Here is a 19,939-nt window from a genome sequence, read left to right as displayed (position 1 = left end):
AAGATGGGAATTTAAGGAGTTACACCTCCATCAATGTTTCAAATGCATTTAGAACAATACCAAACCCCCACAATGTAGAAGAATTATAGAGGAATGAAGGCAGGTTAATTAGCATTGATAATATACAGCTGTGGGCTGGCTTGGGGGGCTGGCTTGGCTGATGTGGATAATGTGCAGCTGTGGCTGGTTCCTGCTAAGTAGTTAAATAGCTCTGAGGGGTATAGGAGAGGAGTATGGGATGAAGAGAAACCTAGGAGAAAAAGAGGGAGGGGAGAGAGAGCACCCTGAACGAAGGAGAGGCTCGTGGAGAAGAAGGGGGCCTAGATGAGGAGAGGCTGGCTGAAGGAGGAGTCCAGAAAAGAAAGAATCAGGATGCAGTAGAGGCAAGAAGCAGGGTGGACTGGCCTGAAGAGGATGAAGAAACAGTAGATGAACTGTTGGAACCTTGTGGGGGGATTGGTGGCCATGCTGGGGCAAGGTGTGGGAACTACTTATTGAAGTTAACCTGTATGGGATGGTAAAAAAGCCTTGTTGTAGCCAGCTAGTTTTGCTAGTGCTATGACGTCCCAAAAGCCTCCTTGGATTAAAAGTTTTCCAGAAAATCTGTATGGGTAAGTAGAAGCATGAACTGACTCTTTGGAGCTGGTGGTGTCATAGCCTTCCCTGCTTCTCTGTCCTCAGTCACTGGCCATGGGAGAGGGACTATATTGTTTAAGTTGCAGGTGGTCTTGGCCCTTCGTTGGTTAGGAAGTAACTCCAAATACCAGTGAGAGCACAGCAACTTATTTCCAACAGGGAGAGCTGTAACTCACTGGGAGACTCTGTGCAAGAGACTGTTGGGAAATGCGTCTTTTGGGCATTCACTTGTTGGTCTTAAGCTGAAGAAAAGCTGATGTAAAGTTTGTTTTCTCCTAGAGAAAAGAGAGAGAAAAAAGCAGTTGTTTCCATCTTGAAAGAGGAAATATCTGCTGTATGGTTGGAGGGGGTGTAGCTTGCCGATGTGTTCAGCCTAGGGCTTTCCACATGGGAATGCTCCTGCCTTCAGTCTGTTCCTGCCAGGCACAGGAACAGCGCAGGCAGATAAGGTGCCCTACGTGGGGGAACAGGTCTTACCATGCTCAATGACTCGGTAGTGACAGGAGAGCATATGGCTGGCAACAGGCATGGTTCTTCCTACCACACTGGTGAAGCCAATGTCATCTGTATTACTGCTGCATGCCATCACCTCCAAAATACTTATCAGGAGAAGGAAGACATTTATGCACAGAAGTGGGCTTAAGGCATCTGTGATATAGAACAGGCAGCTAGGAGGTAAATGACTCATAGCAGCTGGGCAGGGATGGTGACAGACAGGGAATGTCTTGTGCTCACCAGGCTTGTAGTGATGAATGGTAAGAATTCAGATGAGGGCATATTGGACTGCAGTGGAGGGATATAGCACTATGCAATGAAGAGGTCATACTCCCATTCCTTTGCAGAAACTTGTCTTATTACTATTTATCTAATGTTTTTTTTATGATACTTTAAGATAGGTAGCTATTTTATGGTTTGGATTCAATGCCTTGCATTTTTTGCCAGTGCTCATACAGCCATGTGTCACAACCAAATCCATTCATCAAGAAATTCAGTGTTAATAAAATAATCTTGATATTACTCAAATCTTTGCAGACAGACAGCCAGATGCAAACAGCTAGCTACAAATGTGTTAATGCTGAACTCAAAACTAGATTGCAGCTGTTTGGCATTAGTGAAGCATGGTATCTTAAGGGTGGCCTTGGTTTCAGAGCAACACTTGGTATAGGGTAGTTTACCATGCACAGGTGGATGTCCCAGGACACATCTGCCTGTCCTGGCCTACAGGAAGCCCTATTCCAGGATCTTCCAGTGTTTCCCACAGGTAACCAGAGCAAATATCTGTACAGCACCTACCCCTGGCTGGCCCTCATTCTGTCAAAAAATCTTTAGGGAGGTGACGGGCACCTCTTCAGGGTGGTATTTCTCTTGTTCTCCCTTTGCTTTGTGCTGATCCTGATGTCGGTTTATCTCGGGTGAAGTGTGATTGCTGTCTCGTTACTGGCCTTCAATATTTTTCCTGCTTGTAACGGATCCAGAATTCCCTGGCATCACCTTAGTACAGCTAAAGCTTAGAAAATGTTTGAGTATGCTGCACATCAGTGACTGGAAAAAATCCAAAAATGCCATCTTGGGGCATGCACACTATCTACCTTAGCCTATTTTAAACACAAATTCAGAGCATCTGAAACTAGAAGGCTGCTTTTTTTCTTTAATTGAAGAGTTATGCATTTTCCATGGGCATTTCAGGATCTAACTTAGATGCCTAAAGTATGTGATTACATCCTTTGCTTGCTTCGTTAGGACAAGTCTGATATTGTTATCAGGTTTCTATTTCCTCTTGTTAAACTACCTTGTTCAGCAGGTTCCACCTTGTATTAACATATTCCCAGTTAAACCTGGTTATGGTGAGAATCTTTTATTCCCCACCCCCTTCCCCCCAGCTTCTAATTATAGCCTTTGAGGCCTGCTTATGGGTTACAGCGATCATGACAGATGTCTTTTACCAATATTTATTCCTTTTTAAATTAGTGTGAAGCGTGTAAACAAAAATCACAAGTTTCCTTACAGGTTTTAGTTTTCATATGCTAGAGGGGGACCCGGGGCCCCTGTCTCTGTCATTCTTCCCACCCTCAAATTAGGTACACCCTGTTGCAATATCCTTCAGGACTATAATTTTGTCTAGCCCTGTAATGTTAATTATTACTTTCATCATCAGTACAGCAACTGCCACTTCTGTACCTGGAGGAGGATCAGCATCTCCAGGCTATCCTCTGGGCTTAATCCTGGAGACACAACCAGACTTCTCACTAGCAGATCTAGACCAAGGCCTGATCCTGCGGTATGGTTTCTTTTAATAGTGCTTGGTACGTAATATTCAGCCGTGAATTTGTGTAATTGTTCTTTGAATCATGTAAGCTTTTGAAACTCATGTCATCTTGTAATTAGTTCCACAGTTTAATTATGCACTGTGTAGAAAAGTGTCTCTTTTGTTTGCCACCTGAGAATTTGGTTTTATGCCTTCTAGGTCTCGTATTAGGAGAGACAGCACATAACCATTCCCCATTTGTCTTTCTCAGGCACTTGGGATTTTCTCTCTCTGCCATAAACCTGTTTTTCACAGGCTAAAAGTCCAAGCACTCATTCCTTGCACAGAAACAGTCTCATTGCTTCTTTACCATGTTAACTTTCATCCCCACAGTTTTTCTAGGTCTACTATACCAAAGGTATCAATAAGACCTGTACATTGTATTCAGGGGGGTGCACTATGGATTTACAGTCACATACTGGTATTTTTTTCTATTTTGGCCTCCTGTCCTTTATTAAAAATACTTTTGCACTTAAATAACATCACCTGGACTCATTTGCCCCTTGGAGAGAGGAGGATGCTTGATCTGCAGCTTGCTAAGTCTCATGCTACCTGAAGATGTAAGAAATGTTGTGACAATAGATGCTAGAGAAGAGGTACCCTCAACACATGGCCCAGTGCTACACCAAAGCCCATGAATTCAGACACAAGCACAGAAAGCATTTGTCCCTTGCTGGCTGGCTGGCTATGATTAATTTATTTCAGGAACTTTGCTTGCACGCTATACAAATGCATACTTAGCAAAGGGATGATAGTAGTGTGTACTGCTGCCTACCTGAAGCTGCTGCTGTGGCGCTTTCCAAGCGATTGGTGTGGTGTAAGGAAGGCCGCAGCCGTCTAGAGGCATTGCATCTTTTGCACAATGTTTGTGAAGTGAGGGAGAATGTTTTTGCCAACAGCAACTACAAATGTTCCTTCCAAAACCAAATGATTGAACCACACATTTCTAGCTAACCCACTGCAACGCATCCACTTTCACTCTTGATCTCAATCTCTTTATAATGCTTTTAGTTCTATGCTGTGTGGTGGATACATTTAGGCCATGTGTTTGTGGTACTAGTAGTGCAGTCTACTTCTTCATAAAATTAGGTTCTTCCGAACTGTTGCCCTTAAGCCTTTCTGCAGCTCTCCTTAAAATACTTTATATTCTCCTTGCCATTCTTTCCAGAGTAACCTAACCCCCAGCTGCTGGTTGCCAGACTGTGTTCGTTGCACAGAAGACCCACAATTGTTTCTGGGCAGGTGATGTTATGAATGCTAAAAATTAACACGTGTTAGGGGAAGGAAGCCTAAGCATAGTCAAGGAGGAGAACTCTGTGGTCTCTCAGTTGCTCCAGAGCAGCAACATTCCACCTAATGTGGATGCTAGCCCAGCTGCTGACCACCACTTGTCACCACCTGTGACATTAGAGGATCTTCTCTCTCTCGGCATCCAGCACAGAGGGGAACAGAAGCATGTACAAGTAGACTAAAGCTTTCTTCTTGCACCCTCGCAACCCTTGCCCAGGGAAAGAAAAGAGGGGCACCACCACAGCACTACACAATTTCCACCTTGCTGCTGAATGTGCAGCACTTCCGCTGCTGGCTGAACCTCCACTGATACCACCATGTAACCAGGTCAAGTGGCAGGAGCCAAGAGGTGTGCTCTGACACAATGCAAGTCACCCTTTGCCTGTAGACAGGTGGAAAGGAATGATGTGGTTTGGTGACAGGTGAAAGAAAAATGAAAAAAGGGACAAAGAAGAAAATGAAAACAGATTGAGAGCAGAAGGAACCATATGCAAAAGAAACATTACATAGAAAGAAAATGAAAGGTGAATGGCTTTTGTTTGCACTAAAAAGGGAGGCAATAATTGGAGGAAAGGAGAAGCAGTAGCTGAGGAGGGTAGTGATATGCATAACAAAGTAAGGCTGACCCCGATAGCCCCCCCTGGGGACTCAGAAGAAAGTTTGGGAATGGTGGGAGCTATTTTTTCAGGTGGTGATTTATGGGTTTTGCTGTACTAAGGTCTTGGGTACTGCAGTAGTCACAGAGTCCTTGGCTTTTCCCAGGCATAACGCAAGATGAAACTCCAGAAGATGGTGGTGGCAGTTCTCACACTGTTGATGCTGGTGGCGGGGCCACTGAGGGCTGCGGCCGTAGTGGTGCTTGTTCTTCTCCTCCTTGTTTCTACCTCTCCCTACCTGGGTGTTAGGGGAGGAGGAAATGCAGAGAAAGACAGCTAGGAGCAGAGCTTCTTATTAAGTGAGGCTGCCTGACCGACAGGGCAAAACAAAGAGGGTGAAGTCAGTTTTTTACAGGTGGCCGCTGTTGCAGATGGTCCTTCAGTCTATCTGAATAGACTGCTGTCGGAGCCCTCCGTGCCTCCCCCAGCTCCAGGGAGTTTGGCCGGCTGAGTCAAGCTCCACCTCTTCACTGATAAGAGATGTTGTGAAAGAAATGGAGAGTGGGCCTGCCCATCCTTCCCTTGGGAGTTGCTTTTAAGTTGATGCTCTTGCCTGGTGCTGCTTGCGCTACCTTGCAGCTGTGTCTGCAGCTCCTCTCAGTCCTTCTCATTCTGACCCGGACCTTGACACCCTGGCTTCACTTGACTCCCTGGATTGGCCTCAGACCTGCTTCATTATGACAGCCCTCCTGGCTGATAGGTGGCCTGAAGCTGGCTCTGATTGCTGCCTCCAGACCTGCTCCTGAGCCGGACTCGCTGACTGAACTCTGTGACACCCTATTGGCAAGGCAGTGCTCCTGCCTGTGTCACTGTCACCCTCAGCTCCTGGCCTCCATGCCTTCCCTGGTGGAGCAGCCTGCCCATGCTGCCCCCAGCACCATTCCTGTCATCTTACAGAGCTCTGCATTTCAAATGGAGAATCTGTTAGACATGAAGTGTATTTGCATGCCAGCTGTGCTTGGCAGGGAAGAGGGATTTTTGTCCTGAAGAAATTTTCCAAATTTCAAAAATATTTTATCTTGCTGTAAACATCAGAATGTTCAGAATAGTTATTTTGGTGATAAATCCAAAGTAGGTGTCTTGGCTCAGGGCTTACAGCACTATTGGGAGACCACAGCTTATGTTTTTCTACCAGTGCATGATTAGTCAGCTCTACAAAATGCAGTAGTGCCAATGAATTATACTAAAGGAATCCTACACTATATTAGCCATAGTTTGAGGCAATTGGGTTGAAGAGTGACAATGGGAAAGTTAGGGTCAAACATGGATGTGCCAGATGACCAGTAGTACTAGGAGCTGTATATCCAACAGTTTTCCCAGTGAAAGCTCTTTTACGTACTTTTTCTAGGTTCATTAATCTGTGATAACAGCACATGTTATATTGCTAAGAGCAATGCCTTTTATACCAGCCATAACCAGATGGTGCATCTCTAGATCAGAACCTGGAGATGCTGTTCAAAGTGGAAGTAGATAGGGATTTGAACAAATATGAAGTGGTGAGTGTCTTCTAGGAAAGCTAAGGTACTGGAAGATAGTCCATGAGGACAGGAGAAGGCTGCTTAGAGGCTGAACTTATTTAGCAATGACTAATTTGATTTTGCTACAGATCGCTCTGCTTCTGCTCTGGGTGTCACGTAACTGATGGTGGTCAGTTTAAAGGACAGACTGGCTGAAGGAAATTATCAGTTTTGACTGAAATATATCTATGCCTGTGACAGAACTAATTTCACTTTAATCAGGACTCCCAGAGAACTCCCATCTAAACTAATCGTAACACGTTCCTAAACCCAGTGCAGATAAATGGATGAAATGCCCATATGCACCCTGACAGCTAGCCTACATCAGACACTGTAGCAATTTAAAATGTGTCTGATTTAATTTGCCATCAGGTGAGCAATTTCCTTGCAATGTACTTGTCTTTCTCTGCTCGTTTTCTAATCCCTTTCTAATCCTTCCTCTTTTCTATAATTGGCCAACTCTCCATGTGTTTTAACCTCTCCTGGCAAAAGAGCTGTCTGCTAGGAGATGCCTGCCACCAGGGAAAGCCATTCTATAGTTTCTGCCTTGGGTGATATAGACTGTAGATTTTCCCCCTCCCTCCAGATGTCATGCAAATACAGATCATATCTGGCAACCATTCTCAGCAATGGTTCAACTCTTCATTAGCGGTAACTTTTGCATCAGTCCTGGAGTTTTCTCTGCTTCTTTCCTGATGTACTTTAGCTTTGCTATTGTACATCGCACATACGTATAAAGATCTGCATATCATATTTGCTTTGTAACTAATTTTTTTCATTCTATAACCATTGTGGGACAAAACAGAACACACAGCAAGCAAAGAAAACCTGTATTGTAACATATGAGTAACCGGGAGGAAGTGGTGCTTTTGGAAACACTGGCTCATTTTGGCAGGAAGCAAATGAGCAGGAATTTCAGTGATTCAGCTTTCAGTCAGGGAGGGATGATCAGAAAGAATGTGGAACAGGAAGAAGCTAGAAAAGGAATGGAGAGTATGAGGAATATGAAAGGAAAAATAGTTCTGGTGCATGTAATATGTAGTATTGAGGATAAATGTGGTATTTCTGTTACGATATTTCCAATCCATTGCTACAGTCCAGAGATTAAAGACACCAGTTTCTGTTTCAGGCAGGACTTGAGGTTCTCCTTTGGTATCTTCATTTACAAGTCTAAGTAATGACCACTTTTTCCAAAGTGAGGGGACCTCTGCAGTTCTCATTACCTGCAAGGGGATAATGAATGGTTCAGGCCATGAACTGCCAATGATAACCCTGAGCAGCTCCCTCCAGACAATGCACTGGGACTTTAACTGTAGGTTCCTAGTGTCAAAACCTTATAACTCCAAATGCCGATGTAAGAGAATGCTAATGGTAGTGAAAATTCTGGCTTAATTAGATGGCTTTAATTAAACCAGTGGTAACCTTTATGTGGGTACTCTTAAATATCAGTAACAATGGCCCATTGAGCTCAAATTGAACAGGAGCCAGTATAAAATAAACTGAAATGCACCACACGCAAACTGGAGGGAGTGACCACACTAGGCCTTAGCATGAGTTTAATTAAATTAGTAAAAGATTAAACCACTGCCATTTCTTATTTAGAGGAGCTTTCCACAGGTAGCTGAGGGGAATGGGGATCAAATGTGGGTGATTTGTTATCTCTGATGACTTTTTCACTTTATAATGAGTTTGAGGCACTTGTATATTTTGGAAAGTATTTAATGCAATTGCTGGTTGATAGCGTTCATAAAATGTCTCTGCCTTCATGAGAATAAACACATTAATTCACTGCAGTTCTGAAAGATAAAATACCAGTAAGTGAGCTACTCATCCACCTGGAGCCACTGCAGGTTCACAGAGGATGAACTTGCCTTGAATATTACTGTCTTTTGAGGAGAGGCTTTATAATGCAGATCATGTACAGGGTCAAAACCTCATCTAGTATCAGTCACTGTGTACTGAAATGAAGAGCATCTACAGCTATGGAGAATCTTGTCTTTCATTTTTAAAGCATACAATCTAAAAGCCCAGTTCTCAAAGTATTATCAACCTATGTTCATTCTTTCTAACAGTGTTCTCGAAAATGGTCAAAATAATTAACGTGTTCAGATAAACCAGTTTAGATATTTATTATGTGCTGACATGAATTCACAATAATTTAAAATGGATTGTAAGGAATGCTATCAACCAAGTGTTACCAAACTGTAAATTATTAGAATATTTGGGGACATTGATATAAATCACAATTCAGGCATTTTGAACTAGAACTGCATTGAATAACATTTGAAATACATTTAAGGAACAGAAAATGCTACAACTGAAAGCAATATGGGCAGACTTCTAGCAGGTTTTAAGTCGGGGCAGGATCTCAGTTTAGTAAAGAACTTCAGCTCACCTTAGGTGAGCCGGCACCTCCACGGCTCCCAAAGCCAGGTCCCTTGTGCCGGCTCCCAGAGGCCACCTAACCCCCCCACCCCTCTGCAGCGGGGGCAGGGGTGTCTTAGCAAACGGAAGCAGAGATCAGGCTTTCTTCAGGCTTTTGAAGGCCACGCCTAACTCGGAGAACAAAAAGAGAGATTCAAAAGGAGGTGTTAACGCTAGCAGCCAACATCTACATAATAATTGAGTGCTTCCAGCATTCACTGAAACGGAGAGATCAGGACCGTTTTTCACCTAAGGCGTCTGAAGCTCAACACTCCTCTGTCCTGTGAAAGTGCCAGAGAGGACCTGAAAAAGGACAGGCTTCTGTCACTTTCCATTAAAGCAAAAACACAGCGGGCACTAAGGTTTGCAAGATTCGTGTGGACAAAGAGAACAAGTAAGAGCGAAGCCTGACTAAGACGTGGTCCAGTGACATGGTAAAGCTGCTCTAAGTATCCATTTAATAAAACCACATCCATATGATTTACAAAGCTGAGCTAGTATCAGCTCCCCTGCTCTATTTTTTTCAAAGCATTTTGAAAGGTAACTTTCTCTCCACGGACTTTATGCTGGACCATGTATCGTGTCCTCCCTAGGCCAGCATAAAGCATAAATCCAATATAAACATTGCATTGTATCCTGTGGCAAGTTCAACAAAAAAAATCAGTTGCATACTGCCGCTGTTCTGGAGTGAATTTTACCGTCAGCTCATCTGGTAATGCACAAATCTGGTAGGAAGGAAAATGGAAGTACAGGCTGGAGTGTATCATGAAAAGAATTCTTGAACTGACATAGTCTGCAGCAGTTGGTATCAAGAAATAAGTTTTAATTAATGTTTATTAAATAATTGCTAGTAGGCTTTAAAAATTTCTTGGTTTGAAACAAGTGAATAAAATTCACATTTGTTCTAATAGTCTTGGTACTTAATAAATAGAGTGCCTCAGGAAACTGTGATCAATATTACAAGATGACATGGTCCGTTACGTGCGAGAGCCACGTTCTGGAGCAACATATTTCCTATGTTGGAATTATATTCAGAAAGTAGCACTAGATTGATGTATTTTACACCTTTGATAACACAGAGTTTTGACTGAAAACATACCAGTTGGTCCTGTGTTGGAAAGTAGTGCAGATCATCTTTCTGTTTTACAAATGAGTATTAACATTTGAAGGATGTACAGTAGGATACACATTTTAGACAGAAAGTGTCTGAGGGAATAGGAGAAAGGGAATAGGAGAAAGAGAATGTTCCAGCATAAATTATACCAGCAGAACATAGAATTAAAAATGAAGATAAAAAAGGAAAATAAAGAAAGGGTTTGCCTTTCCTCAATCAGTGAAATCATTGAATCACAGAATCGTGGAGGTTGGCAGGGACCTCTGCAGATCATCTAATCCAACCCCACTGTTCAAAGCAGAGTCAGATACAGCAGGCTGCTTAGGACTGTGTCCAGAAGGATTCTGAACACCTCCAAGGACTGAGACTCCACAACTAATGGCAACCTGGTCGAATATACAATCACCATTATAATAAAAACATTTTTTTCTGATATTGCTGTACAGTGTGGTGACATCTCATGGCTCCTTGACCTGGTGACACAGATTCTCAACAATGGCAGGTCTTCTGCAGGCTAACAGACCCTGCCCCTGCCCCCACGAGGGGTCCCAGGCACTCCCTGCAGCTTGAGACCTGCAAAGCTGCATCCTCCTTCTGAACTGCCATCTGGAAGTTGTCCTAGAATAAAATAGGTGGGAACAGAAAAGAAAGTGGAGTAGCTATTCTGAAATAATCTCATTTGTGGAAGCATTTATTCTACAGTAAGAGTGTTTGGTATTTTTTTTTCTCCTGGTCTAGCATATTAAGTTTCCAAAACCCGCATGCTCTATCTACACTACTTCCCCCCCATGTGTTTTTCCACCTTACTGGCTTAATTGGCGAAGACAGTACAGTGTGGCTACCACAATGTTGCTCACTTTGTACTGGCTTTCCAAAGATGGTATAGTGGTTAAAGTACTGCTACCTTGTCTATGGTAAAGTTAACTTCAGTTGAACTACTCCAGAGGTAAAAAAGACAGAAGATTTGGGAGTATAATATAGTCAAAGCCAACATGGGAGGTTAAACAGATGGCTGAGGTGAAATAAGATGAAATAAAACCAGGATTAGCAATAAAAGTTTTCACTTTGGATATATAAACCAAGGACTTCTTCACAATTTTAGACTAAGGGACCATTATCGACCCTTAAGACTGTAGTGACTATCAGTATGTTTATTAATAACAGGGCAATGATGACGTAAGTGATGCACAGTTTGCATGGTTATGTGCATTGCATACAGATTACTTCCCAGAATGTGGAAAGAAATGTTAAACAGCTTCTGCTAAAATATCTTCTAGGACTGCTTGCTGTATCACAACGCATGCTCCTTTGTTTAGTTTTATTTTTACTATTGCTTCAGGGTTTTTTTGAATGTATCAAGAGTCTTCTGCTAAAATATGTTAGAGATTTTTTTCCTCTTCCAAACATCGTCAACATATGTTATTAAATAAAAGGCTTATTTTTATTTTTTTTAATAATCCTTTCTTCCTCTCTGCACAAAGTCAGTCACCATTTTGAAGGAGGGTGTATTGAGGCTACGAAGAACGTGAAAAAAGAGCATGCAACAACCAGAGCCAGTGGAATATGCTTTACCTCAGGCTCAATCCTTGCTGAGCTTCTGCCCGAGTGTGGCTCCTAGCTGCGGCTGGACTCCGTAACCTCTGTGTTTCTTTCTTTGTGTATGCTTCATTGCCTTTTAGCTCTAGAGTATGTTCTTCCAGTTGCTGCAAGCTTTTGCAACAGTAAAGCTCTGGGAAGGAAACACTACACTTTGTTGTTGGGGTTGCCCTCTTCTGCCTCCTAGCAGGTCTGTACAGCCAGTCATGACGGCCAGCTTCAGGGTCTACCTAGTCCAGTGTCCCTGACTGTTACAAGCCAGTAGAGGAGGGTTAGGGAAAGAGTGTGAGAACAGTGCATACATTGAGGGTTAACTTCCTCCATGTACTCTTCCTTCCTTTCCTAGCCCTTGGCTCACAGGCTTTCTGAGCCTAAGGTGCTACACTTAGTTTTCATGTACAACAGCCCGTGATGGATTTTTGTTTCTTCCATTCATGTCTAATAATTTTGAATGATGTGCTCTGTAACGCGTGCAACCCCTTCTTAATGAGCTCACCCCTATGTTCAGTACTGGGGTACATTTTTTCCATTTTGGGACCCACAACTTTGCTGGAAAACAAGCTCCACAGAGTAATTATGACTCATCTGAAAAAAACCCCTATGTCTTTCTGGTCTTTTAAAAAATTCTGCTTTATAGCTTCATGTGCTTCCCTGTCATTCTTGCATTATGAAAACCAAGACGTAATCACTTATCTGCCTTCTTTGTGCCATCACAGTTTTACAAACCTTTATCATATTCTCAGCCATCTGTTTTTTCAAGCTCTTGCCTTAGCCTATTTAATCTCTTTTCATAGAGAGCTGTTCCAAATTTCTGCTCATCTAGTTGCCTTTCTTTGTATCATTGCTATATCCTTTTGGAGATGGTAAGACTAGAAATGCACAGTATTCAAGATTTTTGGAGGCACAATGGACTTGTATTCAGCCAAATGCTGTCTTCTGTTTTGCTTTATATCCCTTCTATAGTGATACAGTGATTCCTACCATCTTATTTCCCATTTTGACTGCAACTGTGATTCCTACACACAGCGATTCCATATGTTTGGGGTTTTGTTTTTTTCTTCTAATAACTGATTGAGAGACTATTCTTGTAAATTATTTGCTTTTGTCTCCCTTTGAAAGTATTTTCAGGAATTTTGCCAGTGCTTGTCTGGGCACTTCCCAGACCCACGAACCTGATGACTGTTGGGTAATGTGAAGTTTAGTTGCTAATGGATGTGGAGTCATGCTTGTACTCTCATGCAAACTTTCCTGAAAGTACACTAAAGACATTTAGGAAGCAAATTAACTGAAGCTGGCTGCCAGCTCATGCAACTTCTCAACAGCAGAGGTAAAGATACTAGAAGAGAGTAGTTATCTTCAGAGGTGTTGAACATTAAGAGTGTCCTTGCTAATCTGGGTAGAAGGGCATGAGTATGCTGGAGAAAAAGCCCCAGCAGCAGAAGTGGTGTGACTTAGTATCCAGGATTTTACGGTTCATCAGCAGGACTCAAACTCGATGTAATCATATGTACAGATATAATATTAATAGTTAAAATAATTAGCAGTTACAAGTGGGGTTTTGGTACTAGGCAGGAATGATTTAAAAAAATAAAGTGCCCCTGCATTAATTTGTCAGTTGATACTTTGCCCCCACCCCCCTTCTCAAGAATTCTATAAAGAAAATAAATTCTAACAAATAATTGGGAACAAAGATTACAATTTTTTTTCCTCTTCTCTGTTCCAATGTAGACATTCACTATATTTTTAGAATAATGATTGTTAGAAATTAACATCTACAGAATATTGAGTCATTGAGTCTATGTATCTTATTCAAGCCATTTTAATCCACTTCTTCATCTTAGCTATCTCATAAAGAAAGCCAATATTTACTTACATAACTCAGGAGTACCCTGAGTGATAATTAATGCTTGTAAGAAGTAGTATGATTAAAATGAAGAGCTATGCACTTCCAAAGGATTATTAGTTTTATTTTCCTCATTATTACCATACCGAGCTATTGTAAATTACTAAAAGATAGCCAATTACTGTGGATTTTCTTGAGATTAGTTTGTAAGGTATTAAAAGGAGAGCGTTACACTGCAGAAAACTCATAATGAAGTTGTAAAAGTGAAATTACATCCCATGCCTTAAAATGGTATTGGACATCCTGGAAGCAAAAAAGTAAAAATAATTAATAAATGCTGATTAACATAAAAATGCTGTCTTTTCACTTGTAGCTACAGTGACTCATTTACCGCTTGCTGAAAATTCCCCATCTCTGCCTCAATTATTTTCGAGTCATATGCCAGAAATGTCTGTAATTTCTGGAAAAAGGTTATGGCCAATGATTATAAGCAACTGGGTTTCTGCCATTTAATGAGGGCCCTATTTGTCAGCTGAGCTGCTGAATCTGATTGTGTGGGAGCTCTTGCCGCCAAGTACGTAAGCACAGGTCAGCTCCTCTGGTCCAGCAGGTGATGAGCCTCTTGCTAAGCTCTGGTGACCCCCATGGCTGTGACCAGGCACGCATATGCCAGAGCGTGACTAACTGCAGCATGGCTGGATCAAGAGATGGCCGGCCCTGAGCTTCTGGCTCCAGGCTCTTATCCTCTGCATTGTAGGATACCTCCCTCAGTTAAATCTATCTGACTGCACGACTGTGCTCTAAAGTACACTGTGAAATTAATCCGATTAAAACCAGCACTAACACCATCATTTTGGGAAAGTTTTTTTTTTAAAAATGGGTCATTTATTAAGCTGGCTTAGAATATGGCTGCACCTCAAGACTGTCCCCCTGAAGATTTAAAATAGCTTTGTTACTATCCACTTTACATGGTTATTTGGATTAATATTCTTGAGTTTCCCATGAATACAAAAGCCGAATTACACTGTGAAGAAAATTCATTTATTTCCACTGGCAGTAAGGAATAATTTCTTATGCATGAATTCTGCTTCTGATTTGACTGGCTTTCTAGACACTCCAATTTAGGTTCTTGATGAGTTGAGAATAAAAGATTTCCCTATTCTAAAATGAAAGATTAATTACAGAACAAAGACTGTCTATGAAGAAAAATGTTATTCCTCGTCCTTTACTGATGCTGAGAGAAAGTAATTAGTTAGGAGTCTAATCAAACCTTGAGTAGGATTTATAGGGAAGGTTAAACCACCTCTGCCCTTGTTGACACCTTGCTGTTCTGGGTGCTGGAAAAAGCTCTGGTTTAACTGAAACAATCCAGGAACCTAACAAGATCCTCTCCCTGTGACAGCAATCTCTGAAGTATTGGAAAGCATGATCTAGAGGCACATGGGATTCCACAACAGCTGAAAAAATCGTGCTATAAAGCTGCAAGCATAGCAGTGCCATGCAGGAAGAAATCGTGCTGTGAACTCAGCATGCTGGTGACTCTCACAAAGGCTCAACCAATGCAAAGGCTTGAGTTTTTTCGACTTCATTTAGGATATGCTTTGTTGGGATACGAAGCCAAGCCCAACAATGCTGTGAGTATTTCAGTGTTGACAGGCTGGAGAAATGGGCTGTCAGGGACATCATGGAGTTCAACAAGAAGTGCAAAGTCCTGTACCTAGAGAGGAACTACCCTCCACACTGATATATGCTGGAGGCCACCCAGATGGAAAATGACTTGGCAGAAAAGAATCTGGGGGTCTTGGTGGACACCAGGTTGAACATGAGCCAGCAACGTGCCCTTGTCTCAAAGACGACTAATAATATCCTGGGTTGCATTAGGCAAAGTCTTGCCAGCAGCTCGAGGGAGGTGATCCTTTCACGTTATTCAGTGCTGCTGAGGCCACACATGGAGTGCTGGGTCCCTCAGTACAAGAGACACGTGGACGCACTGGAGAGAGTCCAATGAATGGCCACAAAGATGACAAAGGGACTGGAGTACTTCTGCAAGGAAAGGCTGAGAAAGCTGGGACTGTTGAGCCTGGAGAAGGCTCAAGAGGACCTCATCGATCTATACAAATACCTGATGGGAAGACGGAGCCAGGTTCTTCTCAGTGGTGCTCAGTGACAGGACAAGAGGCAATGGGCACAAACTGAAACACAGGATGTTCCTTCTGAATGTCAGGAAACAGCTTTTCCCTGTGAGAGTGACTGAGCATTGGCACAGGTTGTCGGGGGAAGCTGTGCAATCTCAGAATCCTAGACTATCTTGAGTTGGATAACATAACGATCATCAAGTCCAACTTCCTTCTCCTTGCAGGACTACCTAAGACTAAAGCATATGACAAAGAGCATCAGTGAGGTGTCCCTTGAGCTCTGACAGGTTCTGTGCTGTGACTGCTTCCCCGGGGAGCCTGTTCTGGTGGCTGACCACCCTCTCTGTGAACTTTTCCCTAATGTCCCATCTGAACTTCCCCCGATGCAGCTTCATTCTATTTCGTGTCCTATTGCCGGTCACCAGAGAGGAGTCTCCACCCCTGGAGATACTCAAAAGCCAGGCATGGTCTTGGGCAACCTGGTCTAGGTGGCCCAGCTTGAGCAGGGAGCTTGGACAAGAGACCTCCAGAGGTTCCTTCCAACCTCAACCCTCCCGTGATATGACGGAAATTCCCACTGCGAGAGGGCGGGTGTATGTCACATCCCATGGCGGGCCTCACGGTACCGTGTCTGTTAACCCATTCCTGCTGCTCCCCTCAGCCTTCGCGCTCCCCCGGGGCAGCCTGCCCCCGGCCAAAGCCCTACTCAAACCCCCGCCACGCAAGAAACCACCCTCGCCCGCCGCCCCGTGTGGCCCCATCCCGGCGGTGCGGCGCCGCGCCGGTCCCCGAGGGAAGGGCCACCCCCCGGGCCGCCTTCCGGGTGGCGCAGGCGGGCCCCGCCGCTCCCAGCCAGCGGGCCCCGGGCCGCCCCCGCCCCCGCGGGCCTCCCGCCGACCCCCCAGTGGCCGCCTCCGCCGCCCGGGGGCGGGGTTGGGGCCGCCCGACGCCGTTCAAACGGGCCAACCGCCAGGCGCGGAGGGAGGGCGGGCCGGCGCGCTGTCCCCGCCTGGGAGTTTAAAGCGCCATTTTGTGCCGTGCGGCGAGATATCGATCGCCGCTCCCCTCCCGGCGCGGAGGCGGCGGGGTGTGGTGGGGCGGCGAGCGTCCGGCGGCCGCCGCTGAGGTGCGGGCGGCGCCCCGGCAGCGTTCTGTGCAGCTCTCCCTTCTCGGCGTCTGTGCCGTCCCTCTGCCTCCATGACCCGCAGCTGGAAGCGGGCGGCGCTGGAGGGAAAAGCCGGGAACATGAACCAAGAGGCGGGGAGCGCCGCGGAGGCGGCCGCGGGAGCCCGGGCGGCGGTGACAGCGGCGGGGGCAGCCGGCGGCGGAGCGGAGCCCGCCGTTTGGGCGCTGGAAGGGGAGGCGGAGAAAGTTGTGTACTCGCGCTCGCAGGTCTCCTTCGCCGGCACCAAGGCGCTGGGCGACGCCCTCAAGCTGTTCATGCCCAAGTCCACGGAGTTCATGAGCTCCGACTCGGAGCTGTGGAACTTCCTCTGCAGCCTCAAGCACGAGTTCTCCCCGGTCATCCTTCGCAGCAAGGACGTCTACGGATACGCCTCCTGCCGCGCCGTCGTCCCCGACCCGCCGCCGCCCTCGGCGGAGCGGCCCCGCCGCCGCGTCGGCAAGCGGCGCGTCCTGGTCGCCGCCGCCAGGCGCCGGGCAGCGGCAGCGGGCGGCAGCGCCAAGCGGCGGCGGCGGCGCCGCAGGAGGGAACGGGGGAGGCAGCAGCAAGCGGCACCGGCGGCCGGCGGGGGCGAGGCGGAGGCGGCGGCGGCAGCGGCGCCGGCCGAGGAGGCGGACAGTGAGCGGGATAGCCCGGCGGTAGCCGCCTGGGAGCCCTTCGGCGGGAAGTCGCTGGAGGAGATCTGGAAGGCGGCCACCCCCCGCCTCACTACCTTCCCCACCATCCGGGTGCGGGGCAGCGTTTGGAGCCAGCGGAGCCTTGTGGCGGCGCGGCGGTGGGCGCAGCGGGTCCTCGGCGTGGACCTGTCTCCCGTGGTGCGGGTGCGCCGCTTCCCCGTGGCGCCGTCCTGAGGCTGCGGGAGCGGGGGCAGGCCGGCGCCTCACCTTCGCCGCGGTACGGACAAAGGGACCAATATCAGTCACCTGTTTACATTGCTTTTGTCTGGATCTTGTTCTGCTGCTGCACTTTATGGCTCGCTCGGGCGGGGGCCGGGCCCCCCAGCCGCACGGGGGCGGCCCACCTGGCCCCGGGCCGGGCCGCAGCGCCCCTCGGCCCATCCCGGCCCACCGGCGCGCGGGGAGGCGCCAGCGACCGTCTGGCAGGTATCGTGCGTGGGGACCAAGTTCCACTTCCACTTTTTTCCTCCCCCATTGGGCTACCTCACTGGTCCAGAAGTCCACCCAAGAAGTTATTTTCCAAAGGAACTTACTTTCATGCTTGTATAATAAAGCACCATCATTGATTCTTCCTGTCCCTGTCCCCACCCCCCCACCCCCCGCCCCCCTTTCCGATGGATTGTGTATGCTTTGTGGTGTTGCACTAGTATGTGCTCAGGGTATTTTGAATCCCAAGCATTCCCAAGTTTCAGTTTACTCTGATCAAGGATGCGTAAAGAATGGAGGTTCAGGACTTGTGGCTGTTATTGATGGTGCAAAAACCTGTTTTTTTTCTTAATTTCATGGGCTTAGTGATATATAAAGACATATCGCACAGTATAATTGTTACACTTTTGTATCTGAAGTAATTTTAAAAGTTTTCTAGGAACTAAGTATTTGTTTCTATTGAGCACCTAAAAATAGAATCATCCTGGTATCTTATAACCCTGTTTACTTGAGGGAAGCTCATTTGGTCAACCTAAGTGAACTTAATAAAAGTCAAAGAGCAAGTGGCGTTTCAGTTCAATGAAACTGCACAGGGATGGGTTCCTCCATGAAGTCTGCTATCTAGGCGCTTAATGCAAGCAAGCTTAGAGTTTGTGAAGAATGTAAGTGCTCATTGAAACAAGTATAGGTGTCTGAAGGTGAACTATGATACAATATTGGCCCTGTCAGCCAGAAGGTAGTAGCTCGCATGACGCAAGTACCACACTTAAGTGCCTCTCTCTGCAAAAAGAGCAAGACTTGATACTTGATTGCTTTGTAACAAAATAGTGCTGGTTATCCCGCAGTTCTGAGATGATTAATGATGGATAATCATATTCAACATAATTACTTGCACATAATTATTTTTATAAACCTCTCCTGGGTTTCACAGTAGTCTGATGTAAAATTCATGCTGTAGCTTGATTATTTTGACTGAAAAAAATACTGTCATGTCATTCCATGTGATAGGTGGTCTCCCTTTAAAATGGTGTAAGGGCTTTCTTTAGATCTTACACCTTGCAGTTGGTATGTGGGGAGCAAAATGTGTGTGTTAGAGAATTTTGTTTATTTATTCTTTTTAATGCTTGGAAGAAGAATAAGAAATGCTTGGGAATATATGGTTTATGTCCCTGTTATCTCAACAAATGAGACCAACTTACCAGTTTCCATGGTGGAATGAATAGCTTCACATCTTGCTTATAGAATTGTTTGGTGACTATTTAAAAATTCTTTTCTGATGGCTGTTGAATCCTTGTACCCTGTTGTTAGCAGGCAATAAGACAGCTTGATGTGTAGAGGCTGCTTGTAAAAACCAGCTAGTGCTAACCTAAAGCAGCCAGCTGCTTCCAAAATCTGTTTATATTTAGTAGTTCTTAGCAAAGTTCTTCTTCCAGACTAACACTTAACCTAGTCTATATCTATCGGGCTTTTGAACTTGTTTACATAACACTAGACTGCCTGGTGATCGCTGCGGTAGTGTCAAGTCACATTTCAGAAGTGAATTTGGAAATGAAAGTTCAAAGGTGCATGTTGCTGTGCTGTTTATCTGGCTATAATACCTGCTTGAATGTAAAGGCAAAATTCTGTTTATATAAAACCCAGTAAGACAAGCTGCAGTGTGACCAAATGCCAAGGCTCCAAGTATTTCAATTTTGACATTCCACTTCAGAAATGCAAATTAAGAGTATCATCCTTCGTTCTTGAGGTGTGTAGTTGATTTCAGTGCTGCTACTGTTAGACTGAGTTATCTTTTTAGTATTCTTTTGAAAGATCCGTGTAGAAAGAATGAAATGTAAGCAGTGCGTATTCTCCACTTAACTTGTAAACAGGCGCAGGACAGGATAGATTGAACGTCAAGGGCAGAGTTAAGACTGCCGCAGGTATGATATGGGAAACACTGCGTTAGATTTGTGCTGTCTTGTTTGGAGGCTTATCTTGAAATGTTCTGTGTGGGTACAACTTTAACTCTGTTGTGTGGGCTGTATGCATAAGGCTTGCTTATTTGTCTCTTGGTTGTGCTTTGACTTCCTGGTTTTGAAGTGGCAGCTTTATTGGGGGCTATAGTATGCTTTGCTCTGATACCCTGTTAGCAAGTTGG

General features: G+C 45.1%; 1 protein-coding gene across 1 annotated transcript; it reads left to right on the top strand.

The window, feature by feature from the left end:
- The first annotated feature begins 16,344 nt into the window (after positions 1 to 16,344).
- CCDC71L (coiled-coil domain containing 71 like) lies at positions 16,345 to 17,983 on the top strand. Its single transcript, XM_055808799.1, has one exon. It carries the CDS (start codon positions 16,714 to 16,716, stop codon positions 17,548 to 17,550), a length of 837 nt encoding a protein of 278 aa, XP_055664774.1. The 5' UTR covers positions 16,345 to 16,713; the 3' UTR covers positions 17,551 to 17,983.
- Positions 17,984 to 19,939: the final 1,956 nt, after the last annotated feature.

This window comes from Falco peregrinus, chromosome 6, assembly GCF_023634155.1.
Source record: "Falco peregrinus isolate bFalPer1 chromosome 6, bFalPer1.pri, whole genome shotgun sequence".
NCBI classification, from domain to species: Eukaryota; Metazoa; Chordata; class Aves; order Falconiformes; family Falconidae; genus Falco; species Falco peregrinus.
This window is presented reverse-complemented; position numbering and strand designations above follow the sequence as displayed.

What these genes read in the sequence shown, in the direction of transcription:
- CCDC71L (XM_055808799.1), top strand. Translation starts at nt 16,714, where the DNA reads ATGACCCGCAGCTGGAAGCGGGCGGCGCTGGAGGGAAAAGCCGGGAAC.